The sequence below is a fragment of the Drosophila melanogaster genome, chromosome X (genome assembly GCF_000001215.4).
Source record: "Drosophila melanogaster chromosome X".
NCBI lineage: Eukaryota > Metazoa > Arthropoda > Insecta > Diptera > Drosophilidae > Drosophila > Drosophila melanogaster.
Genome location: NC_004354.4, coordinates 17,786,940 through 17,814,658, shown reverse-complemented (window position 1 = coordinate 17,814,658; position 27,719 = coordinate 17,786,940). Strand labels below are relative to the sequence as shown.

The following is a 27,719-nucleotide window of genomic DNA, read 5'->3' as shown; positions in this document are numbered from 1 at the left end:
ACGCTTCTGCCGAAGGAGTTGCCTTCTAATTTATTTGCCTGATGTGTGTATTACACATACGCTGTCCTTGCAGCCGTCTCTTTCTGCGCTGTCTCTGCTCCAGCGGTCGCGAGTTGCATTTCTGAAATTGCCCCGAGGTCGAAAACTGCGACTCTGGGATTCCAACGGATGCTGATGATGGGTACTATGGGCACATAATGCCAGCGCTAAGTGATCAATCACCATTTGCAATTCAAACAGTAACTATAAACCCAGACCGATGACGAATTCAATCAAAACGAAGCCATTAAACCCGAAAGTTAAGCGAAAGTCGATTAAAGTGTTACGTGAATGACTTTATCGATTTTTGTTATCGGAATATCGAACTTTTTTTTTTTTGCCGCTGAGCTCACCGATTTGTTTCCACCGTGCGAGCTGCGTGTGAACTTGATGGATGCACTGCCTCCGCCTCCTGAAGCTGCTTTTCTCTCCCTGGTTTTTTTTTTTTTTATATTTTACCCCACGAGAGCCTTCGGGGTGTTGGCTGGAAATTAAAAAGCACTCGCATTTTGGCATGCGTACTCCTAACCGTACCCAAATCATCATCATACCACTGGCACACTCTTGACCCCAAAGAAAAGTGCCAGACAGATGGAGGCGGAAAGTTTGGGTTAACAGATTATATTCGCACTTAATGCTTAGCTAACCACCCGAAATCATAGTAGAATTATAGTACAACATTCGATATTCGTTACGATCCCAACAGGGATTCGATGCTGAAGGGCGAATTGTAGAGGGTCTTATTCTGCATCGGTGGCTGTGGTGGTGGCGGAGTTTCCACTCTTCCCTGGAGTCCCATATCATTGGAATCCAGTTCGCTGCTGGTGCTCTTCGTCTGGTACGTCCTGGAGGAGCAGAACGAGTGATCCAAACTGTCGCCGGTCACGTACTCCGGTTCAACGCCCACCACATCGATGTGCAGATCATCGTAGCCATCATCATCCAGCCAGTTATTCTCATCCACTCCGTTCTCCTGGTGGGCAGCTAGGTACTCGGCCTCCAGACGGGCATAGTCCACTTCCAATCCCTTGTCCTGTAGCTTCTTCGCCTGCCGATCGATGGCTTTCTTCATCCGCTTGCTGCGCTGGGCTCTGTTCAATGCGGATTCGTTTCGGATTAGGAACTCGATCAGGTATCTGGGTATATATCGCCTCCATTTGTGGTACTCACAGTTCTCTGGCCCGAAGTTCGCTCAATGGAATGGGGTCACCACTGCAGCTCTGGGGGTGGGCATTATGAGCTGGTCGTCCAGGACCCTTCTTGGTATGCTCCTGCTTACGCCATTTGGCACGACGATTCTGGAACCAAACCTGCAAGGATAGGCAGATTAAGGGTAAATTAAATGGCATAGGCTTTCAGAAGAGGAGTATTGTCTAAGATTGAGATGTGCGGCAGTTGGTACCCCACAGGCGTGGCGTATCCATTACCAGGTAATCATAATTTCCTTCAATTCGTTTCAATAAGTCAGCAATTCAGATGCGGACGATTAACCAGACCGAGGGCAATATGTCATGTGTTCTGGAGATGGATCGTCATCATCATCATCGCGCTGGAGATCGTGACCACACGGTGATGATGATGATGATGACCATGGTGATGATGACCATGGTGATGATGCGGATGGAGATGGGGATGGTTGCTTTGGTTAGTTGGAGTCATAAACAAGATGGCGTCGCTAATTGACGTGCAGTTTGCCGGGGAATCCAGGCGTATCGATGGGGGAGGTGGGGCTTTGGTGACACAGGGGTATGAGTCGAGGGGGGGGGGAGGTTACTTTTTCAGTGCGCTTGTGTGTGTGTGTGTGTCTGCGACAATTTGAAGTCATTTGCATGCATTGTGCATTTTTTAATGTGCAACAAATTGTTTTCGAACAGCGGCATGCAATGCTTCGTTCCCGACTTTAACAAGAGACACAACCCCCTCCCCCCCTGCCTAACCTTTTCCAGTGTTTTTTTTGGTTCATATGTACATATGTATGTATGTATGTAGATATGTATGATTGTACCTCCAAAACCCGTGGAGTTACGTTCGCCATTCGAATGACGGACAGACTGTCGCTGTCTTGTCGTTCGCATTGACAAATTGATATGTCATGTCAAGAAACAATTTCAGACGAAAAGCGTAGCCAAATGTCCCCGTCTCCGTCCACCTAAGAGAGAGAGAGAGAGAGAGAGAGCGAGCGAGCGAGCGAGAAAGAGAGAGAGAGAGAGAGAGAGAGGGGGCTATAGCCAGATAGACAAAGACCCACGATAATCACACGACTGACATGCAAAGTCAGCCAACGTTGGGCATCGCGGGGGGTTAAGGGTTAAGAGTGGGGCTGCAAAAGGGTTAAGCTACGCTATGGGAATGCAATTGAAATCATTACAACAACGAGCGACACGAAACGCAATTGCAAATGAAATAAAATGAATTATAATGGATAAAAATAGTCAGGTAATTGGTTTTATTGAGTAATTGAGTTCCCGTTGCCGCCAAATTGTTTTACAATGCTCACGCAAATGTTATCGAAACGGATCGAAATGGAAATGGTTGGGGGATATAGGGAATATCCCTAAAAGTGAATCCCCTTCCTGCCTTCCTCGCAGTTTTCAATACTAAATTCTATTAAGTGTTAGTCATCAACTTTGGTTTCTAACTTAGACACAACTAATTCGAATCGATTTCTAAAGGATTATATTAGAGTTTTGCTTCACAGTTATGGAAACTCACCGCTATACGACCCTCCATTAGATCGAGTTTGGTGGCCAAGGCCTCACGCATGAAAATGTCAGGATAGTGACTTCCCTGGAAGACTCTCTCCAGCTCCCTCAGCTGCCAGGAGTTGAAGTTGGTCCTGCCGCGTCGCTTCTTCGAGGACTCTGTACAATCATTCTGCCCCAGATTGGAATCGGCCCCTTCATCGCTTAGCGGATCTTGTTTGATCCCGCGACTAGAGCCTAAATAAAAAGGGAAATTAACAAAAATTATAATTATTTAGGTAAAATCAAAAAGAAAAATTAATTTTAATATTTATTGTTTGAATACAATATAATGGGTAACTAGCAAGTCATGTTTGGAGGATTTCGTCATTTTATTGCCATTGCAAACTCTAAAAAATATTATATTTTTGCCAGCTTGCATATCTGTTATGAAATTGTTAAACATTATGCTTTCGGAGTTCTTGCCTCCAAGAAGTTGCTCCCCAAGTGGATTAGATTGCTAGCCAGCCATTGATAGGGCGCACAATTATCCGGAATACCACCATCTGCTGTGGATACCCACCAACTAAGTGGAGATAGACCCCAGTCGCAGGGTCTATTTGTGAGTCCACGTATCCATGTATCCATGAATCTATGTGTTATTCCGGGGAAGGCGGTGCCGTTCGTTTCGGTCTCGTTTTATAATTGCAAACAATTAAAGTCTATTTATGCAAATTTCCAAGATATGCGAGCGAGACCACAAATAGCGACTGAAACTGAAATAGCAGCAGGAAACGGAAGCGACCACGCCCCATTCCCAACCAGACCAGCCCAGCCGCGCCCCCCCCCCCCTCCCCCGCACTCTGGAAATTCAGCAGGATTTGAGGAGGAGCGTCGTTTGTCTTTCTAATTTATAGCGGCGCAAATTGGTTTCCACAATTAGGAAGTGGTGGGTGTTGCTCGGATATGTTTAAAGCTCCAATGGCGGAAGTAAATTACTCCTACAAACCGACCCCTTTTCGTATCCCCCCCGCCCAATCTATTTCAAACTATACCATACCATACCATACCCTATCATACCATACAATTCTATCCTCTTGCCGCCTTGGGTTTGCAGTTTGGGTTTGCGTTCGGTTGCAGTTTTAAGTGAAATTTAATTGCAAAAATTTGCCAGAGCCACTGCTCCTGCTGACTGGGCAATTACAGGAGGGAAGAAGGGGGGGGGGGGGGGTGCTTTTGGAGCTACGGAATTTGAGGTTTGGGCCATCGACTTGTGGAGCCACCGACCAGTGGTTAACCACACGAACCACCAAGTGCACCACAATCAAAGGCGGGGATGGGGCACACTTTCCATCCGAAAAACGTAGAAAAAAATACAATAAAAATCATAGAGCGGTTGGCTACGTGAGTTTCATATGCTGAAATGCACACAGATTTCGACAATTTACAAACACATCTGCTAGCAAATCGAAGGAGCCGCAGGACGCAAGGGGATTCAACCCCTGTTCGACACGACCCAAACATTTCATAGAGTTCACCAAACACCAAACAGCAAACAGCAGACAGCAGACAGCAAACAGCAAACACAACAAAGGGGCAGGTCCCTGACAAGGAACAAGGACCAAGGACCAAGGACCATATCGGTGTATCGCGGTCCATCCAACAATGCCTTTACCCCCTGGCCGCTCTCAACCTCATCATCACACTTGAAAGAGTAAATAAAATATAATTCCTCAAGGGTGTTATAAATAAAATTATCTGAATTATGGTTTTTGTTGACTTTCCGACTCGCCGGGAGAAGCGGAGATGGAGTTTGGAGTCGAATCGTAATCGTATCCTGGCATAGTTCACAGCATTTTCGAGGGGTTTGTCCTCCTAATTTGCCACGAAGATTCCGGCAACTGGAACAGGTCTTTGGCTTTTGTTTTGTGTTCCAGTTCGGGGATTTGGATTTTGGATTAACCGTAGGCTGGGGATATCATGTGTGTGCGTGTGTGTGTGTGTGTGTTGCTCGCCAATCGATAAGGGGCGTGGCACCTAATGGTTAAGACATTTGCCGGGCATTTAGAGGCGACGCCAAGGTAAACTGGCCAAAACTGAAACCGAATGAGACCCCCAAGGATTGATGGGGGAAGCCATTGTGGACCGGGAACCCAAAAAGATGCAGTACGAGAAAAATTCAAAAACTGTAGTGTTAGTTGTTGTTGCAATAACCAAGACTTTCTATACTTAATATACTTAACTAGTTGTTGTTACTCCTTTATGGTATATTTATAAATGTTAACAATCCCTTCTGAATAATTATGCTTTCTAATATTTGTATTTCAAAATTCGAATTTGCAATGACACAACTTAAACGACAAACAAAAAAAAACGGCACATTAAAGCTTTAAATACTAATTAATTCAGGCAACCGATTCTGCCTTCTTTCCTTACTTTAATTTCAGTTAAATTAATTCAGTTCAATTATTTTGATCATAAACTTCTCTAGAGTGTTTCAACCCCTAACAAGCCCGCCTCCCCCCTCCCCCCGTTCGTTTGGCTAATTAAAAACGCTAACCCAATTTAAATTAGGCCAGCAAATGGCAAATCTGCATCCGAATCATATGCAAACTCGGCTGCGTCTGAGTGAAAAGGCGATCGGTGAAATTAGCATATAAACAGAATAAATTGCTGTCTGCTGTCCAGTCGTGAATCGTTCCAGACCCACAAGAACCCAGAACTTAGAACCCAAAAGGCCCGGAGCCCAAAACCCAAGCCCAAATCTCAGAGGCAACCCCAGAGCATCGAGCCTCATCCTTTGGCCCTTAGTTTTGCCTAATTTCAAAGGTCGTTAAACAAACAAACTCAAGTGGAACAAAATGCACACGCAGATGAAGGAAGGAGGCCCTCGGGACGATGATGACGATGATGATGATGGTGATGGGCACAAGGACACCAGGCGAGACCAGTGCTCCTGGCCTGGTTCATAACGTTCATTCCATCTCGGAAACGACCCACAAAAAATTACCCAACAAATGCCCGTAAAAATCTATAAAAAAAAGCGTTGTTGCAAATGGAAAAAAAAAAATGTGAGGGCTCATTAGCATTTATAGGCCACACAAAAGTCGCTGGCTGGGAACACAAAATCATAGTCAAAAATGAAAAAAAAAATACATTTCGGGGTGCCTTTTTGAGGTTCATTAGAAGCTTGTCACATGATTTGATTTGCCTGGCTCAAAAAAAAAAAACGAACTCCACACAGCAAAAACACAAATAAAACGCCCAAAAAAATGGCCACATAAACTATTAGGGCTGCTAATTATGCAACCCTCCGCTTGACTCTTGTTTTCTGAAAGTCAACCCCCAGGATCATCACCTAGCAAAAAAAAAAAAAAAATAAAAAAAAAGTAGTGCCCAGAATCAGGCATCAAGTCTGACACGCGCCCCTAACACGGCGATTTCCAGCTTACGCCTCTGTTTCACACTCCAAACTCGAATTTTAACCCCTTTTTGTTTTCCACCAACAACGCCGCTTTTCATTGCCTGTCAAAGGCGTTTAGTTCCTGGGCACATTGATGGATTGTCCGAGTTTTCCCAACTCCCAACTCCAAGCTTACCAACAAAGTTGGTAATGGAACTAAACTGTTTGTTCAGCGCATAACGTGGGAATTTGCGGAATATTAGAAACAGGCTTGGTGTGATTTACTCCAGACTTCTTTTTCGGCCAGAGATGAGTATTAACACCCAGCTAATAACTAATTATTAGAAAGTAGTTGATTTACCACCAGCATCCCTACGAAGATCCACGTAGATCTGCAACTAAACGGTTATAAATACTACAGAGATTCCACTCATTTGGACACGTTTACCACCCCTGGAGAGGCGATCGCTTGAGTCCATCATCATTAGCCGACTGCGACTCCGCCAACCGCATTACAGTAGACACCCGGACAATCGCCATTTGCGAGGTGCCCAGTAATTTGTCTAGGTTCCGACGACTCTGACGCCGTCACTCAACTCAGTTCCATGTGGCGGGATACCCCCCCCCCCCTTGGCAATCCTCCTGTTATCCTGGCCAAGTCCTTGGCCACAGTCTCATTTCCGTCGGCCGCTTTATGGGCGAGCAATAATAACCGCAATCGGAGCTGCATGCTCCAAAGGCACCGCACAGTGGGCCACAAATGTGTGGCACTTAATTTAATGAATTTCTTTGCACTTTGCCTGATGCCCGCCGAAGCCGATGTTTCCAGGAAGGGATCGCCAAGGAGCTGGGGCACGAGGTGAGCGCACCGGCTGGCTGCCCACTTGCCACATGAATTTATACGAGTTGTTTGCATTAAAACGAATTGATCGACACGACGAGCGAGTGCAATCGACAGCAAAAGGCTGTCCGGGTATTCTGGTACTGGACTGGTTGGGCTCGGATCGGTTCGGATCGGATCGGTTTGGCTGTATATTCTGGACCCTGGAACCCCCCCCCCCCCTCCCCATCCACCGATCTGGTCGAGCCGGGTCATTGCTCATCTGCCAGGCCAGGCACGTCAACGCGGCAAATTACTTTGCCCTGCTGCTGCGATGCAAAATTGAAAATTCAAGTGGAAGTGGCCGAGTGGTTAACTTGGCAACATGCTAGCCATCTCCATCTCCCGGTACCTGTTGCCATACCCGTGCACTCGAAGAAATCACTAGGCAAACCTCTTTTAATGCCAAGCTGACGCAAGGATAACATTTAGGATACTCACTTCTAAAATATTATATCATATTTTTTGAGTACAAATCAAATTACTTTATATTCTATATCTGTCCTATTGTAAATTGCATATACTTCATAAATTTAATAATTAGTATATAGCATTGTATTTCGATTACTATATTGCACTCAAAAATTAACTCACATAATTCAATTGCCTTCATATATTATAATATTCGATTTGGTACCTAAAAATCTGTTTTTTCCAGTGCACTAGTGCCCCCTCTCCTGTTTGCTGGTTGTGCTGCATGTTATGATTAAATTTTGATAGCCAACAACAATCAAGTCAAAGAAAATCAATAATTTTTACGCATCTTGTTACGATGTTGCCAGTTGCCCCCGCTCACCCCTAACCGCCCCGCCCCCCTTCATCCCCCTCGCCCAGAGCAAAGTCTGATGCCATGACGAACTGCTCTCAAACGATCTACCAGCTACGATCGACATGCCAAAGCGGCGCATAAATGTTTTGTTGTTTTAATGAAGACGTCGCTGGATCTTGGATCTGGGGTCCTCAGTCCGCAGTCTTCAGTCTTCGGTCTTCAGCCTTCAGTCTTTCCGAGTCGAAGAAGACATCAAGGCGTTGCATGCCACATTTTTTACCTCGTTCTTGCCTGCTTCTCATTTTTTTCTGTTGTATTTTTTTTTGCGCTTTCGTTTCTTTATATATTTTTTTTTTGCGATTTTTTTATTTTTCATTTTTGCAAAGGGGCGCGTCAGCGTCTGCACGCCAAGAGAATCGCTCTATCGCTATCTCTATCCGGGTATCTGGCCTCTCGCTCGCACGCTGGCAGCTTGTGGCGCATTATTACGAATAGGGTCTAATTATTGTGGCAAGCCCCTGAGCTATAATTTGCCTGATTGATTTACATAACGATCGAAAATGATCAAGACATTAATTTCTTATTAACGTCGTTTCGTTCGGTCGTTCAGTTGTTGGTTGTTTCGTCGGTTAGAGCTCGTCTTCCTTTAGATCGGCTCAGATCGCTTCGGTTATAGGCCGCCGCTGCTGGGGAGAGGATTGTATGGATGCGCCTACGTCTGGTCCGGGTTCGAGTTCGGGCTCGGTCAGGTTTTCCTTTGGTTTCGGTCTCTGGGGCGTAACTCTGAACGGGGGCTGCACTCGTTTTCCTTCCCATTCCAATTCCAGCTCAAACCTCCAGCCCAGTTCAGTCCAGTCCTTTCCTTTTCGGTTCCCTGCTTTGTTGCCATGTTCGTGGCTCTAACATCTTTCCATCGATCGCCGGTGGGTTCTTCATACATATGTAAGTACATATAAAGGAGAGTATATACATACATATGTAGATATATCAGATCGGTGGGCGCCACAAAAGCCACTTACAGTGTTGCATGTGCTGGCTACATCTCTCATGTTTTTGCGCCAGCATTCCGTCCAAAGCTAATTTTCATTTCATTTACCTGCTTTAAACGCTATATTATTTGACAGTTATGAATTTGATATGGTTAGCAAGGATCCCAGGCTGGGATTTTCTTATGGCACATGGCATGACGTAAATTCTTGCATGCTCAACACCATTTATATCAGATCCCCTTGATTAAGCCACTTCATTACATGGTGCTATAACACATTGGCAGCGTCTTGTTTGCTCTTTGAAATGTCCTTATCATGTTCAGTTTGTAGCACTACGAAATGTCAACTTTGTAACAATGGGTGTTACCTACAAAAATGTCTTATTTTGTAATTATAACTGTCAATACATTCATACTCTTAAACGACAATGGCTCATTCTAAAACTTGTGTGTTGCAATATTAGCGCCCCACGTTGGGCGTCAGTTTCTGTGGCAGTCGAGCTAAGCCCAGTATTATTTATAGATTCAACATTTCTTCAGTAAATCAATTCACAAAAGAACTTCCGCAAGTTAACGCCGCATAAACGATCTTCGCTTTGTGCCACTTTTGTTGTTTTCGACCAATTTGGAGCTTCCTTGGTCTCGATCGTTTTGTTCGTTTCGGACATAATTAATGTTAGTTTTAACGCTGGTTGAAAATGTTATTTCCCTTGATTATAGGAGGGCTGCCGTCTGCTCACTGTCTCCGTCCCTGTCCTACCCTCGTACCGTCTCTTTCTGCCGCTGTTTACGGCCGCTGATTGTTGGTTGCTTTTTTTTCCCCTCATTTTTTGGCGTTTGCAACGCGCTGCTCTGCCGCTGCGGGCAGTCATGGGGAAACATTTTATGACGATTACTGTAATTCGTTGCCGCAAACAATAATTACTTTCCATTACGAAAATGGCGGGCATATTATCACCTGAATATCACACATACACACACACACGCACACACACACACACGCCGCATTGCAACAACCGGCACCAACACCAATACAGGTGTGAAGCCGCGCCTGCGCCGGCGTCTGCGTCAATGTAGACGTCACTAGGGTATCCCAAGATCGCATGATCGCCAGATCCGCAGATCGCGAGATACCGAACCCAATTCGCTATGGCAAATGGGACCTTCGGCTGCTTGGGCTTGCAACGTTGTCTAAAATTTTCGGTAATAAAATATGACAACTCAATCAAGGCCCATAAAAGAGCCAACACCAACAACGACAACAACAATAATAATCATCATTTTGGGGCGGTGCCCGCTTGAAGATCGGGCACAACAACAAAACCCCAAAAGCTGCGGTAATTTGCAGAGGCTGCAAAGACGATCAAAATTTACGATCATTTTGTTTTCAAAATCAATTTAGAAAGGAAGCGCGGCAAAGATCAGGCTCTGCCCGTGAAAGAGATAGCCGACGAGGGTGCAAGCGAGACGGAGAGCGCAAATTGAGTTCTTAAGTTGTCTGGGGGATCTGTGAAACTGGAGGAACTAGGGGGACCTTCGGGGATACCATGCAAACTGGAACTGAGCTGGGTCCGCTAAAGCTGCGCGGATAAGGCCATCATGCCGTTTCTTGGGGATCTCGTTTTGGCCCTTCTTGGATGGGATTCACCGCCGTTTTCGGCAGTTATTAGCCTGGTAAAACACGAGTCTTGCACATTTGAGAGCTTGTAATTTACTTAATTTGATTACGAAGCGACTTCGTCCCGTTCTCTTCGCAGAGGGGGCGTGTTCCAGCTGTCTGTCTCTTTCGCTCTCTCTGCGAGTGTCCGAGCTTGCTTGTGTGTGTATGTGTGTGTGTTGCAGGTGCAAGGTTGAAGAACGATGGCAGTCACTGATTTAGGGTTGCGTAGTTGCCATTTTATTGGCAGAATTTGAGAGATTTTAGTCATGGCTACGATGCATTCATTTGCATTTTATTAAGATTTATTAGCGACTTGAGAAAATTGAAAGGGATCTGCTATAATGAATGCCACAGATTGCAAGATATAAGATTTGTATCAATAAATATCTTAACTAATACTGCGAACGAAGACAAACCAGTTGTGGGAATTTGTACAATCTCTTACAAGAGATTATTGTATTTTACAGCACTGATTTTTTGCAGTTATTTTCTATAGCTTTAATAAGCCCACTAAAGTTTTTAGCTCGTTACACATGCTGACCATTTACGTTGCTCAATAACACATTCATATCAATTTGCTTCTGAAAATCCACTTGAGCTAACAACCAGTTGTTCCACTGTGAAAGCTCATCCAGTTAAAGGGCAATAATCCCCAAAATACCATTGTGGTATGCGTTCCAAGACCAATTTCGGTTTCTTTGTATAATTAATTGGACAAACAAATCTCGGCGCAAAAGCCAAAAACCCATGCCACAAATGGCATGGCACACAAAATCTATTAATGTAGACAATAGTTTATTAATTGAAAGTTATGTCTGAGACCGGGACCGATGATTTATGCACAAACTTCGAAAATTTGAGCAAAAGCTAAGAGCACGGCAAAAAGCTAAACAGGTAAAAAAGCAAAAACGACGACGAAGAAGCACAGAGGCGAGCATAAAAATTGATTTCTGCTGCTGCTTTTAATGAATTCTTCCCCGGCAGAAACAACAACAACCACTACAACAACAACAACAACGGCGGCAGTATCAACAACAACAACACAATCTCAATCAATTTCCAGTCGCACATCACATCAAAACAAATTACCAAGGAATTAATTTGCCATCGGAATCACGCAAGCGCAGATTTGGGGCCACGCGAGCGAAAGAGAAAGCAAACTGGACGAGCGAATGAGAGGGCGACAACGAGGATTTTGGCTACACAGCAAAAAAAAAACAGGGTAGGCTATACTCAACCATCGCGTCCCTCACATTCTTGATATAAAGATAGAAGCATTTAAAATTTGTTGATAATTCCTAAATTGAATTCTCCAGGATATTTGCAATGCTTTTAATAATTTTTAAGATTTTTTATCAAAACACATTAATCTAAAAGTTAAACAATAGTAAGTACGACATATGTTAATAACTTTTGATATCCCTAAAGCAAATGTTGGCAAATTTGCCGCAATTTCTGCCGGTGTACAGGATTCAAGCACAACGGGTTTTCGGGCGATTGCGATTAATAGAGCGAAAGTGTGGGCCAGAGAGGGGGTGGATGTGATTGCGGTGGGGGAGGGGGAGGGGGGAAAAGGGTAGGTAGGTGCCGTGATTAATACATGAGGATTTAATTAACTTGCCATCGCGCTATCTCGCTCGCACATCTCATTCCACTGGAATGCGCAAACTATGGCGACTGCGACGTCGACTGCGACGCTGCCGCACTGCCACAAGAGTGGGAAAGAGATGGGCAGAGGGAGCAACTTGTTGTAAATGGTAGGTGTATGTGTATCATAAGCAGGTGAACGCTGGTGTGTGTGTGTGTGTGCGTGTAATTGAAACGTGTTTTGCTGTTGTTGTTGGTGTCGAACGCCTGCAGCGCGAAAATCGGTGGCATGTATAATTTTTATCACCTTTAATTAACTTTTCAATTAATAAAAAAAACGTAGCAACAACATCGCCAAACATGTTGAGCGCATGTTAAGCGGAAAAGTCGCAGCTGCCAAAGCTGACCAGTGCGGTGCGAAAGAGATGGCGCGTGGCGGTGCGAAAGGGACGGGCAGAGCGAAGCAGACGGACGAATTGCCGACGGCATTTGGCCAAAACGAACAAAAGTATATCGAAAAACATGGCCAAACGGGCAAGCGGCGGAAACAGATACGAACACGAAATACTAATGTCCCCTTCCACTCTTTTTCTCTGCTTTCGACTTCCGTTTGGAACCACTTTGTTCTTATCCCTATCTACTCTATCAACATTCCCATAAACAGCCTTTCTTCATTTTGCCTTATTTCACTTTCTTTTTTCCTAACCATTTGATTAAAGCGAAAGGTTATTGTTTCATATATATACATAAGTTTTTTTTGTAGAATTTGAATAAGTAATTTATATTCTAAAGCATAACAGCAAGCTGTCACTGCCTTTTAAACTATTATTTAGCTATTATTTAATTTTTAATATTCTTTTAAGGTCATAACATTGGTTTAAAGTGCTTTCTATTTCCAATCAATTTGAGTGGAATAACTTTACATTTGGTTTATCTTTTAGCCTGCCTTGCCTAGCAGTGAAAATGAAATGGGTGAAAGTTACTGTTTAATACAATTAAGTGCACATTTCACTCGCGCAAAGTCACGCACGTTTGCTCGAACCCAAAGTAATGCCAAGTCAATCGTGTCCCAAAAATTGATTAAAAACCGCATCGACTCGTGGAGAACAATAAACAGTGGGGCCTCGCAAGGCACGAACGGAAACGGAAATGAACTCACACTCGGGACGGGTAAATGGCTTCAAAGTCAGCTAAAAGTGTCATTACAACTCACCGAAAGCCAAAGCAAAGCGTGGAAAAAGCAAGGAAAGCCGAATAGCAAAAGCAAAGCACAGACAAAAAACAACAACAATTGAGAAATAGGGAAAACTTTCAGGGACGTCTGCTGCACCTCCCGCCACCCCGCCATCCCGCCTCTACCCCACAGACCACTGGAAAACCTCCCTAGGCATACGGCTCAATTCAATTTTATCGTTTCAATATTAACCCAAAACAACCCCACAATATTGCCTTCATTTAAGGTTTATTAGATACAACGACAACGTTGTGGAGGCAGCTTGAGGTGGAGCTATAGAACGTACGGTCTTGGGGGTTACGAGGTTTGCGGATCCGGGGATCCGGGGACTAGGTGAATCGGGCGGGGGGCAACAGGGTAGACAGCCAACGAGCGGAACGCTCTTGGATATAAGAAATATTGTGACTACAGCCAAATCGAGACTAGGATGTTGATACTTAAGCGTTGACTAGAGTTTACCCATTATACGAATCCGATTGTCCATTTGCATATATGTATGGCATTAATAGATCCACTAAGACTATGAATTCTACAGGATTAGCATTTATTCGTAACCAACACTGTGTAATTTCGTAATATTCCTATTGAAATGTTATATGTTTTGAACAAACTTTAATAAGATGAACGCCTTGAAAATGCATTGCCTTCATAAAAGTACCCTTTTCAATACAAGATTTAACTTCTTAGATCCTTTTAGCGAAAATTAGATTACAAGGAAGAAGGCATTTTTAATAAACAATAAGTAGTGCAGCAGTCGATTCGAAATGTCTTCAGTGCAGCACACGAAAACCAAAATTTTCCAATTTACAAACGAAATCCGACGGAGAAAGAAGCTTAGGGTGACGGGGGGAAATCAGTAGACGGGGCGGTGTATAACAAGGATAAATGCCTCGGTGTGCCTTTGCTCCTGCTCCTGTATATACACATATACATACATATACATATATATATATACGTACATCTACTATATATCCATGCATATGTATGTACTCGTGTTTGTATAATGGCATAAACATTGATCCAACCGTAAAACTGGCTGACAATCGAGTTGGGCGAAAAGAGCGACAGACAGAGGGAGATAGAGGCGAAGAGAGGGAGAGAGAGAGGGGTCCTGCCAATCCCCAGTTCTTTGGCCCCCGTAACTCCCACTTTTTTGGGACCATGGCACTGAGCCAAACCGAAACGACGCCAAGCCAAGTGTATAAATTGTATTAGCCCCGAAGTGTCGTGCGGCTTTTCTTCTTCACTCCCCACACCCTCCCCCCCCCATCACTCCAACACACTTCCTTTTCACGATTTTTCCTATTCTGGCCAGGGAAAGCCGTCGAACGGGAGGGGGGGAGGTAGTGGGCAGTGGCGGGGGCGTAACCAGGGTAGGCAATTGCTCGTACTTCTCCCCTTTCCGCTCCATTTTCCTTTCGGGTGGTTGATGCGCACCATACGCACACACACGCAGCGCGAAAACGGGAGGCGAACCACATGGCGTATACGCAATATGGCCGCCATCGTCGTCTTTGCAGACGGGCAAAGAGAGCGGGAGGAAGTGGAAGGGGGAAGGATGAAAAGGGGCAGGAGGACAAGTATGTCGAGGCAGAAGGAAGAATCGCACCACCAACTCGGTGTCATTTGCAGCAAATTGCAAACCGCAACAATTTCACAAAGGAGACCGAAACAAGTGGCACGCACACACACAGCTACGGATAGAGTGTCGCAAGGATACACACACACACACACACACATAGAGATCAGCGGGGAATAGAATGGAATGAACGGGAATGAACGGGAATGGAATGGAATGGCAGGGCAATCTGTTTCAATATAAACGCACATGAGGCATTTACGAGAGAATCCAACAAGCGTCGAGGGTTATCCGAGTGGGGTTTTCATTTTTGTGTCCTTTGTTTGTGTGGCATGTGTGTGATTGTGTGCGTGCGTGGGTGGTTTTCACCCAAACGAAGCTGCCACTTAAATGCCGCTGGATTTTGTTGTTCGGTCAACAGTTTTTAGTTGTTTGCCAGGATGGGATACTGTGATTTTTCAGTGTGCCCTATAAGATGTTTTAATGCTCTCTTAATGCATCCAATATCAGCATTTTTTTCTATATACATGGTTTTCTTTATTCTATACCAACATATTGTATAAAATACTACTATGTAGATAACTGTTGTATTATTCGTTAGCAGAAGATACATTTTTCATGCCGTAGGGTATACACACTTCGATGTAAACCGACGAAATCATCCTTACCCACTTGATTCTAGGGGTTGCTACCACCGAACACGCATACATCCACATCCTTGGATTCCCTGGGGTGTCATAATTCTTGACGAGCTCATCTTTTACTTAAGTTTTACATAATTTTCATGTCGTCGAGAGGGGAGTTCGCTTGTTGGGCTCAAGTCCATGGAGATAACATAAAAATCGGGACGTGTGTGGGTGCTTCTCGGTGGTGTTACAGAACGTTTCAGGATATTAGGGGTTTTTTTTTTTTTCTTTTGGATGGAAAGTGGGTGGTGGTGAGCTTAGCTTTAGCGGTAAAACGCTCGATTCTACGTGCTTGCGGCTTTTCCGCTTAGCGTTTTGTCGCTCTTTGATATTTTCCACCCAAAAACCGCCCGCCTGCTATTTATTTTGTGGTTTTGGGTCGTGTAATTGCCTTGATTTCTTGACACTTGTCGACACAGATTGCCAACAAAGTGGCGAAATGAGTAGGGGATAAATTAGTGGGGGCTCGGCTGATTGATTGGCCATTCTATATCACTTCCCACTGACCTCCGCCCACCGCAAGCAGTTATTAAATAATAAGCGAGCCAGGGAAAACCCTTCGCGGCCAACAATAAATTTACCAATTTACCATTTTTGGGGCGTCTAACCCTAATTTGCTAATCGCCAAATGAGTTGTACACTTCGAGGGCGTTTCGAGGGCGTGGCACTTGTAAAGGTATTTAAGACAACAACAAAATTACACCTCAAAACTGTAAATGGCCAAAGAACACAAAACAAAGAAGAATACGAACGGTACAAGTCAAGTGGCCGAAACAAAATACCCCTTTAAATTTTTTTTTTTTTTTGCCCTACCTACAAGCACTGCTTTTTTTCCCATTTGGCCAAAAAATGTTTTTATCTAGCGCCGCCATCTTTGTGCTAAACGGTAATTCAACAACGGTATAACGACGAAAAGCAGGGGCGGCGTGGGCCTAGCAGGGGGGGGGGAGTTGGGGTGAGGAAAGGGGTGCACTAAGCCAAATCCGCCCCTTGAAGTGTTTATCCTTTAGTTTTTTTTTCGTTTTTTTTTTGGCAGGGGAACGGTTTTTTGGGGCAGGACTGGCCTAAAGTGTTTTCAATTTAAGTTTAGAGAACAAAACGCCTTTTGATTTTTATTAGTCCACCCAAAGGGGTGGGGCACAAAATAAAGGCAGTTGCAAATATTGGAATTGGAGGGACCAGAGAGACGCGCCACTTGGTAGTGGGTAAAAAGAGCTGCCAAAATGCATTCGCAGTCGGCCTAGAAAAAAGATGTTGGCTTCTATTTTGGCTGGCTGCCATTCTGCTGAATTTATGGCCACCGGCCAGGGTTGTCGCCCTCATAAATTATGCAAATGCTAATGCAAATGCAAGGACGACATGGATGGGTTGCAGTATTTAGAGCGATATAAGGGCGCTTTGCTTTATTTTTGATAGTGCTCCGATTTCTTGTTTCTCGTTCGCTTTTGGCAACCGCCTAAATGGGGTCCCACTTAAATAATTATCATTTCCCGGGCCAAGCGCAAAACAAAAAAAAAAGAAAATAAATAAATAAAGCGGAGAGCTCGTCAAAAGCTCATCAGGGGCCCGACGATCGGACCAATTAGTGCAACGAGCCCACTGAGCGTTTTATTAATTAGCCAAGGAAAATCTCGGTGGAAATTGGACCAATACGCCATACCCCCCATACCCTATAGCTATCCCTTCCAATTGCCCCCTTTTCTCCGATGCGAACAAGAGTCCCATTAGTCGCTGATGTTGATGGGTTGCGTTGTTCGCTTTTCGGCTCTTCGGGCTTCCAGTCTTGTTTTCGGCCCCTCCCCTCCACTCCGCTCTACTCCCTTCCCATCCACTCACTAAATCTTTCACTTTTGGGCGAGAGAAATCTTCGGATCAGCACTCATTCATTCGTCCATGCGGAGCATCTATCATCTACACTTGGCAAAAATGCTGGAGAATAAATAATAAATAAAAGGAGGCTTCTTAGGAAATAATTTGATAACTATATAGAACTGATTACCAATTATATTGATTTATTCTATGGCTTGTTATTTTAATATAATAATATATTAATAAAATATTTAGAGATGAAAAATACTTTAAGAACTGAGAAAACTAATCAAATTTAAAAATCATTTCATGCCTTTATAAACCCATTGCATGGAAGCCTCAGTTTCTCGCCGTGCAGCTGTACCTGTTTCCATCTTTATTTTCCACTCGACACAATCACAATTAATCTATGGGTCTAGTAGTTCAGTTGAGTTCTCCCGGTAGTTCAGCTCCATCGAAAACCCCTTGAAGTCCCTTGAAATGATGGCAATTACCAGAAGCGCTCGCGGTCAGCGCTGTCTAATGAGCGGCCATCGGCTGGAGCGGATCAGCGGAGATCACCGGAGATCACCTGGAATCACCTGGTATTGGGAGCCAACAACTCAATTCATTCATCACCGATGGACTGATGATCGCTGGTCGGGAGGGGGCCCCTTTATGTTTGGGCCCGAAAAATGTTAGAAAACACAAGAAACAGAGAAACCGAATAAAGGCAACCTGACGGGGTGTGCCAATGGCGTTCTTATTAATTTGACCAATTTCCACAAGCAGAGGAAAATGGGGAAAACTTAATTAAAATGTCGTAAACGAAAATTGTATGTTTAGGCACGCGGTTTTCGGTACTGGCAGCGGCGGGCAGGGAGCTACCAAAAATAATTAAGACATTTCGCTTCGAGTTCGACCTTTTTTTTCTCTACCTCTCTTTGGGTTCACGAAAAATGTTAAGAAAAATTGCTGCCACAAATTGTTTGGCTGCCCAATTTCCACAGGTCTTCCCCCCTCGACTTTCCCCGCTGGTTTTCCATCGCTCTCCTTACAGTTTTCTGTGCCCCGTTTTCCCCGACTTGTGCCAGCTCTCTTTTTTATACATATATACATGTAAGATTGTTTATTATTATTGTTTATTATTAATTTAATTATTAGTTTAATTCTAAATGCGGTAATTATGTAAAGTATTCTTAGTTTGTGACCGAACGACTGCTGCTGAGAACTCGACTGACTGCAACGCTGACTTCCACTCGACTCCACTGCTGCCTTGCGATCGTTCCTTCGATGACTGATTGTCGATAGCTTCGATTTCCGACAATCATGTTGCTGCTCAACAGCGCTGCCAACCGGGTTGTTGCCAGCCTTCAGCCTTACTCCATGTTACATTCGGCCCTCCTGATCATCATCATCCGACCCGGATGACAATAGGTCTGCATTTTCGGCTATGTACTTCCACAACTTCATGTTGTCACAGCTGGTGGATGTGACATTGGGTCCTTCGACGTTTGCTGCTTTTTTAACGTCATATCTGCCATTGTCTTTGACCCCTGTGACTTCGTATGGACCTAAATACCCGCTTGCCATCTTGCGGCCAGCTACAAATTGGGTCCTTTTAATTGCAACCAGATCACCTGCTTTGTATTTGTATTCAGCTCGGCGCTTTTTGTCGTAATTGCGCTTGTAGTCCTTCTGCGCCTGCTCGATGTTGCGTTTTACCAGCTGTCTCATCTCATAGCGGTCCTCGCTGAATTGACAGACCACTTCTTCTTGGAGCAGTTCCAGTAACCGATCCTCTGGCACTGGCTGCATAGCTCTTATGAGCTCCTTAAGACGGCGTGTGACCAAGTCAGAGCGCACTTTGACCTCCTCACCAAAAGGTTTGCCATCCCCAGCCATTTGGTACATGCTGGTCGTATTTCGTATGTCCGTATTGCCCTTGGCCACATTGGGTACCAAACGACGCTCGTACATGCTGGCTGGACGCTTGATGGTCGACTGATTTGATGAATCATTGGAGGAGCCGCTTTCCCCATTGACAGTCCCACCTTCAGGTAGCGACAGAGGCTCGTGCTCTGTATCCGGACTGCTCAAGCTCAGATCAATGCGAAGTGGCTCATCGTACACGCTGTTGTTCGATGCGCTCGAGAACTTGGACTTGAGCTGCGTGTTCTCGCTGGACAGCATCTGCACCACGTTCTTTAGCTGATTGATCTCCGATTTGTAATCGTTCAGCTGTTTGCGCAGCGTTTCCATCTCGTTGTGCGAATTCGCGCTGCGCGGTGGCGTATGCACAATGGCCGCTTGTTTTTTATCTGCTTCCAGGTCAAGAAAAGTATAGCCTTCTGCACTACAGATAAGACGAAACTTGCTGATAAAATCGTGTCCCACTATTCCATCGCAACTGAATTTAGAATCGTGGACGACTAAAACGTTGTGGCTTGCTTCCACCTGGTCGGTCTTGATTAATGCTCTGAAGCATCCAATCGGCTGTGTTGAGGCATTTCCCAAACCTCGCAATACTGTTGCAGTGCGGTTTAAATCAACATCTTTCATCTTCTTGAATATAGCTTCTTTAATTATGGTCACATCTGATCCTGTGTCCACCAGACAGTTGATGATAATCCCATTTATGATTACTGGCTTTGTTCGTGCCCTATCAACGTGAATGCGCATGCTGTTTACTTTTTCCGGACACTTGCTTGAGATATGGCCCTCTTGATTACAGCTGAAACATTTGGTAGGAAGTGTACAATCCTTTCGTTTGTGTTCCCTCGAACCACAGTTGAAGCAGTGATCTGCTTTTACACCTTGTGTAATTTGCTTTGGTTTTGGTTGAATATTCGGCTTGTCAACAATATTCAGACTCTCGTAGATTTCGAATTCTTGCTTTAATTCCTTAAGAGTTTTACAACGGAGCATAGCACCCTTATACTCCTTTTTAATGTCGAGGCCGTTTACGATATGAGTTATCAAAGCAACTGTTTCAACTTCACCTAAGGCTGCTATTTTCTTCATTTGTAACAAATAGTCGTGTAGAGTTTCCTCCCTCTTCTTCTTCCTGTCTTGCAACTTTTTGTGAATAACGGCGCTATTATAGCTGCCTGAAAATTCTTCAATTAGTAACTCTTTGAGTTCAGTGTATCCACTGACACATTCAGATTCTAAGAAAAGTTCTGCTGATCCAATCATCTTACTTCTGGCTTGAACATATTTTTGTTTCTCCGAAAGTTCATATGCCTCGGCATTTTTCTCAAAAATTTCAAACCATTTTTTAATAGGAATTGATTTGCCATCACAGTCACTTACAACTTTTTCAAATTTTTCTGCAGCGATAATTACTTGCCCCTCTTGTTTAGATTTTGCCAACATGCTCTGGGTTAGAGTATTCATCATTTGTTCAAATTTCTCTTCGACTTTAGCACTAGCGTCTTTATTCTGCTTCTTTGCCTCTGCTTCTCCTACAGGCGTCAACTTTTGATCTTCTTCGTTCATTTTTTCTTTTCTGCTTTCGTCCTCGCTTTCGTTCTCTAGAATTGCTTGTATTTGGTCGGTGTTAAGTTTTTTATTTGTAGGTGGTGTGCGTGTGAACATTCCGCGACAAGGCACTAACACCAGCAAACAACGACAATGTTCTAACGGCGCGACGGTAGTCGATTTTGCAGACGGCGCCACCGGTTAAAAGACAAATTTTGATTTTCGTTAGAAACGAATTTCACCACCTTTGCAATTTAATTGTTTTAAATTCCACAACAGCAAAACGACTTGAGTCTGTATGAGTTCAATCGATTTTTTCAACTTTCAATGCAGTAGACGTAGCCATAACTTTACAACTTTAAAGACTAAATCCACGCACACGACAATTTCAACTTTATCAGTTCTCTCTAGCAGCTTTCCCGACTTTTACCGACTTGTGTTCAAACAAAATCTGTACAACTGATTTTTCCAACTTTAAATGCAATAGATATAGCCACAACTTTACAACTTTTAAAGACTATACCCACGCACACAACAATGTCTTTTTTCTTTAAACAACTGCACCTTCATATAACCGATTTAGGACTGGACGAGCCCCCATGTAAGATTGTTTATTATTATTGTTTATTATTAATTTAATTATTAGTTTAATTCTAAATGCGGTAATTATGTAAAGTATTCTTAGTTTGTGACCGAACGACTGCTGCTGAGAACTCGACTGACTGCAACGCTGACTTCCACTCGACTCCACTGCTGCCTTGCGATCGTTCCTTCGATGACTGATTGTCGATAGCTTCGATTTCCGACAATCATGTTGCTGCTCAACAGCGCTGCCAACCGGGTTGTTGCCAGCCTTCAGCCTTACTCCATGTTACATACATATATTCTTTTTGTATTCTGTAGTTTCGGGGCCGCGACCGAAAACAATAAAAATGACTAATGGCAGCTAATTTCCCGTCGTCGTCGAGAAAAGTAGGAGGATGAGGCCCAGCAAGACGGCCAATTCGGAATCGGAATTGGATGCGCCTCAAAAGTGGTTCAATTGCCAAAAGACCAAAGACAAAGGGCGAGGTACGAAATAGGAAATACAGGCGTTTCCCGGATTGGGCGTGACCTGGGCAAAAAAAATATATAAAAAAACAAGGAGGAAAAGACACCGAAAGGAAAGCAAGACTTCACCTGTCACTGCTCATTTCCCATGCACCATTTCCCATTTCCCGATGCCAGGTGCCTCGTTCCATTCACAAATTGTGATTCCACTTTGTTCATTGATCTCAAGGCTTAGCAATATATTTAATCAGTGTAAGATAAAACTAAAATATATAAAAATAATATTTGCTTACAAAACGTAGTGCTTTGTTTTTTTGAAGAAAATGTTGATGTTTTTTTTTTTGGAAATGGTTTTGGTTGGTTTTTTTAAAAGTACAGCTTATTAAGAGCGTAACTTCTTAGAAAAATATTTGCTTGAACTGGCCTATAATATATTATCCCATTTTATTATGACATTCAACATTTTTTTAGTAAGTCAAACATTTTCCCACTATTTCAACTTACCTTGTCTACAATATGCTAATTTAAAGGCAAAAGGATTATCTCATCAGAAATGAATTAAATATCATCACCAACATAGTATGTATAAAAGCCCATTAAAGTTTTTAGTAATTATTCCAAAATGTCCTCTACATTTTAGCCGATCTCATCTAATCACCTACGTTTAGCGGTAATTCCCGGCAAGGACACTTCCGAAATGGCGTTATTTATGACCACCCACATTTTATGCCCGGATGTCCTGTGGCCCACTCATTTGTTCATTCATTACATTCATTAACTTTGCGTCGAGCTTGCGCAGATAATGGCATTTTCCAAATGGCCGAATTGGAATGGAAAACAAGTTTTCCGGCCGGGGCCTTTATGCCGCCGTGCACTTTATTCAATTTACCAATAAAATTTCAATCGAATTGCTCCTTTTAATCAATTCAGCGCCACCCACACACGCGCAACACACGCATTTAAATACGCGCATGCATAATTCGTGTGTTTTTATGTTTTTTGATCAATTTTTAATCAACAACAGGCGGCAGCAACAACAACAAAATCAACAACATTATTTGCCCGCAGGCCAGGACTTTCAATGTGTGTGTGTGTGCGTGTGTGTGTGTGCGTGTGTGTGTAGCTTTGTGTGTTTTTGCCAGCTTGTAATTGTTGTTGCGGCTTGTTGATTATTCACGTAATTAAATTTGGCCAGCAATTTCGTGTATTTTGGCCAAATGCGAAATGCGTAGTTTATAGAGTGGTTTTTTGTGCATGCTTTTATTAACCAGAGCTATGTTCTATTCATTATTTTCCATTGAATATTAGTTAATATTGACATAGAAATCGAATCAATCAATGTGAATAAGCTAGTAATATCGCCTATGAATTAATCAAACTTACCCGCGTGGATGTTGTGCGTGGGTGACACTGAGTCCAACTTAATACGCTGCTCACTGTGCGGATCCATGCCAAGCTCCCGATTGAGATCCCTTTGCTGTTGCTGCTGCTGCTGCATTGCCACTGCTGCGGCGGCCACTCTGGCTTGCTGTATCAGCGCCATTTGGCGGATCATATACACGGAGGACGAATTGGTTACGGAATTGGGACTAATTTCCGGATTTGGGGCATCCATGGACAAGTTGAGAACGGATGACCAGCCGCTCACTTGCATGTTGACAGCCGCTGCTGCCGCGTAAAGTTGCAAAGCGGATGAACCATGGGGATGTTGGACTTGTCCCCGAGCAGCAGCTGCCTGTTGCAGCTGTTGTATTAGCTGATCCATTTTCGTCTTAGCTTTTGATTAGCTCCCAATTTATGCGATTAACTCGTTTGCAATGAACACACACAATTCAATGCTTTTGCTGACACTGCAAATTAAACTAGTTCATTTTCCTTTAATATTGTCACCTCACTAGCTCAATGATTTCGATAACTCAATTCAACACTGACTCGATTGTTTCTTGCTTTCTTTCTGATATTCCCTCATAGCTCTTGGTTAGCCTTACGTTAACTGCAGGATAGTGTTTACTTCGGGTTAGCGCTAACTTCGCTTTAATCAGCAGGCTCTTTTGGTTAACTTCGATTTTTTTTTTTTTTTGTTGGGACTCAATTCACAAGGCACTAAAACACACACACACCGAAAAAAAAGGCGACAATCCTGGCCGCACAGTGGAACGTAGCAAGCGAAATGTGGCGTAGCGTGCACAGTGGAGCGGATCGGCGGCCCACTGGGCAAAAGGCTGAACTCAGTGCAGCGGCGGCGACAAACAAATTGATTCGAATTAAAATTACGGCCAGCGAGTTGTGGAGTTTTGTGGAGACAATCGCGAAGTCGGTGCGAGCGGGATGGCGCGACAGGCGCGTACAAATGAAAAATATGGAGTTCGTTTCGTCTTCTTCGTGTTTGTTTAATAAAAATGCGCATATGTGTGTATGTGAGATGGGGGCACCACTACAGTCAGTGGGAAAAATGGGGAAAAAAGTGTCACCAATGTTGGTTGGTTGCTCGTGGTTTGAGTCTGTGCTAAAAAGTGAGATGGCGACACCTGCTGCTGCAGCAACAACAACAACAACAACTACTGCAGCCGCCGCAGCGGCAACAACAACAAGCTCATTTTCAACACTTGACGGTCAGCTGCCGTTGTTGTAGTTGTTGTTCTTGTTGTTTTAGGGTCGCATGCGCGCAAACTGCAAGCAAAAATCATTAACGTTCAAATTTATGTGCGCCAAAGCGAGAAATAACAAAACGAAAAGCGAAAAAAGGCAGAGAGCCCAGCGGAAGAAGAAGAAGAAGAAGAAGACGAGACTGAAGCAGCAGCAGCAGCAGCGGCGGCGTCGACGTCGACAGCGCAGCCGTGGCAATAAAAAGAAAAATGGTTTCACTTAACAAACATGCCAAGGCGCCGTCCGCAAAAACCCACCACCCACTGGAACCACCCACACCACCACCCACTTAACCCCCCCGCGGCGCACGCTTAACCCCGCGCTGGCCCACAAATGGTCAATGCAATAATGGTATTTTTCTGCCTGACTAAATTGTGCGACAGAGAGGCAAGGCGGGTAAGAGCGAGAGAGAGCGGGATAAAAGAGAAGAGAGAGCGAGCGAGAGCGTGCAATGCGCAACAGGGAAAATGAAATGAAAAACGCCAAAAAAATTGATTTAAAGTGAATCAGTGTGCGTGTGTGTGTGTGACTGTGCGAGCGTAACCCACCAAAGAGCGCGAACGAAAGAGAGCGCAATAGTCAGAGAAGCCCGAGAGTGAACACGAGTGCGGGCGAGACATACATAGTTCAGCGGCAGGCGTGGCCACAGAAAAAATAGGGGGAAATTTCATATTAATATGATTATGGCCAATTTAAGACCTGGCAAGAAGAAGACGGCTAGCGAGCAGGAAGAAGAGAAGTAGTGGCAAAGAATGGAGAAGAAAGAAGTGCATGGCTGAATCGCTGTGGGTTGTAGAAGGGGGGTGCTTTTCCCTCAAACAGAGAAGAAAGAGAGGGCAAGAGCTGCGCTGCTCCCTACGAGAGCAGAGCAAAAACTGACATTTTATTGATTGTTTTATGCGATTATAATGTAATAATGTCTTAAATATGTGGGGGAATGGTTGGGGGCGAACCGGGAACCCCCCATAAATACACCCACTTTTCCGAGGCAGTTTCAATGCGCAGCTGCCGTCTTTGGAAAATGAATTATGGCTGCAGGAAAGGGACGGAGCACGACTTTAGCCAGGGTAATGAAAGGCGAGAGCGAGCGAGAGAGGGAGATAGAGTGGGCAGGAGTGACCACCCAAAACCCCCCCACTGAACTTCCACCCGTAAGCCCCCTGAACATTTTCTGGACTCTCCTTCATCATTGCTTTGTGATTGGTAAAAAAGAAAAGGGCAAAAGGAAATTCCATTTGCAGCTTCTCCTTTTTTCGTTTTCGGTGGGCTATCGCCACATGAAGATCTATATAATAACCCACCCGCTTTCCCGAACTCAAGCTCCTCGAACCAAAACCATTACGCCGTAGCCGCACTCAACTCAATTCAATTAATTTTCACTTGATTTTTCCACACACAAACAAATTTTCATTTAATTTGCTGCGGGGCGTTGGTTGCCTGACTTTCCTCTCGCTTTTCCCCACCGCTTTTCCTCTCGCTTCTCCTCCAGCATTTTCCTCATCGCCTTATCGGACGCCATTTTCTTGCGCTTGATTTTCTATTAAGTTTTCCCGGCTCTATTCCCCGAACAACTTTTCGCCGCTAATAGGGGCACTCAGACCTCCCCCCCCCACCACGCCGCGACAACCCAATCTTTGTCTTCTTCTTCACTCAGTTAGAAGTTGTTGGAAAGTAAATTTTCTTGTGACACTTTGTTGCGATTTGATTGTTATGCTGGGCCATTATTTCCGCCTGCTTCTCCTGGAATTTCCGTAGTTTTACTTAACATAATTAATTGTCATTGGAAATTAGACGAAAGTCTCAATGCTTCGTTACTACGTGGAATAACAGAGATGAGTTTAGATTGTAATACAGATACCCGAAAATGCTAATTTCTCAGGACTAAAGAAGGTATACATAAAAAATTATTAAAATGTCATATAAATATTTAATGACATTTATGATAATTCAAAAGCAGTTAGAATTCTACAGACTGCAAACATAAATAGCTATTAAATTTTTCCAGAACCATAGATGGCATTTATTGGTTTTTAGGGAGTTTATTAATGACTGAAAATGTTTTGTTTCTTTTTTTGTTTATTTGTTTTTTAACATTTCCTGTATAAATTTAATACAGCAATATACTAATGAGCTACTGTAAATATTTTTTAATTGACTTTTAAGTATTTTGGGCTACTTTTAGAGCTTCGTAAAATGTATAGTTATATAAGCCAGAAACTAGTGATCAAGGTCACCTTTATTGAAAGGAAAGCAGCAGCCAATTTAATGAATTACATTTAAAATGGTTTCGCTGCTTAATTATGGCCTGTTCGCCATTAAAATAAGCCAACTTGTCGTTTCATTCCGACAGCAATGACATAATTTGTTTTGGCTCTTCGCTTCATTTACTTGGTTTATCAAATTGTTGCAATCGCAAATCAATTATTATTAAAAACGCATTAAAAACAATAAAAACGTCATTACAATAAGCGCGGATGGAGAAATGGGGGGTAAACAAAAAAAAAAAAAAGAAAAAAAGAAAAATAACCGGAATAAAAATAAGGCAAATCGAGTGGCATCGGGCAAAATAAACTAAATGTATATTAAGTTTTAATCATTTCACATTCGATTAAACAAATCAAGTTCGTTTCGATTCGATTCGGGTTGTCCCGCTTATCGCCCCATATCGACAGACTGTCTCCTGTCCCACTGATTTTTATTACACTTTATTATTATTTACCTACTGTCGACTAATTTGTTTTTAATTTGTGCTGATAAAATTTATGAATAAATAATACGGACAGCGAGCAAATAACCAAATTAATAAGTGACTCCGGAAAAGGGGTCTTCGTGGGAATGGGATGGGAAATCGGATTTTGGAGTGGGAATGGCAATGGTAATCTGAATGGGAATAATGCTACCAAATAATAACCAAAATGCGGCACAATCACCGAAATTGTGACATTAGTAGCCCGATTGATTTGTCAAATCATAAACATTTATTGAAGTCCCATTTGTCACGGAGAGGAGGAGAAATTATTTTCGGCGGCCGCGACTGAAAATGATCGAGTTTTGGGCATTTCGATAGTAGAAAGTGCGCTACATATGGGTTTTTTTTTTTTTTTTAATAAAAGTTTTTATGGTTAGGAAATATTATTAGTAAATAAGTGAAAAGAGAATATTGAGCCAATTCAATATGCAATCATTTTTACTTCAATGATTGCTTTTTAAATATATTTGTTATAAAACTATATTTACTTCTATTGA

The 27,719-nt window shown here is 43.4% G+C and overlaps 1 protein-coding gene across 1 annotated transcript, besides 1 other annotated feature; it reads right to left on the bottom strand.

Annotated features, from left to right (window-relative positions):
* Positions 1 to 647: 647 nt before the first annotated feature.
* Positions 648 to 23,649, bottom strand: OdsH (Ods-site homeobox). The gene is made up of 4 exons (NM_078665.3): positions 23,211 to 23,649; positions 2,752 to 2,978; positions 1,210 to 1,349; positions 648 to 1,130 (listed from the first exon to the last, which is right to left on the bottom strand). Exons 1-4 carry the CDS (start codon positions 23,590 to 23,592, stop codon positions 731 to 733), a joined length of 1,149 nt encoding a protein of 382 aa, NP_523389.3. The 5' UTR covers positions 23,593 to 23,649; the 3' UTR covers positions 648 to 730.
* Positions 18,413 to 21,653: a mobile genetic element.
* Positions 23,650 to 27,719: the final 4,070 nt, after the last annotated feature.

What these genes read in the sequence shown, in the direction of transcription:
- OdsH (NM_078665.3), bottom strand. Translation starts at nt 23,592, where the DNA reads ATGGATCAGCTAATACAACAGCTGCAACAGGCAGCTGCTGCTCGGGGA. An exon ending in CACGCACAACATCCACGCGG is followed by an intron (nt 2,979 to 23,210) that starts GTAAGTTTGATT and finishes CTTTTTATTTAG; the next exon opens with GCTCTAGTCGCGGGATCAAA. An exon ending in TAATGGAGGGTCGTATAGCG is followed by an intron (nt 1,350 to 2,751) that starts GTGAGTTTCCAT and finishes CTATCCTTGCAG; the next exon opens with GTTTGGTTCCAGAATCGTCG.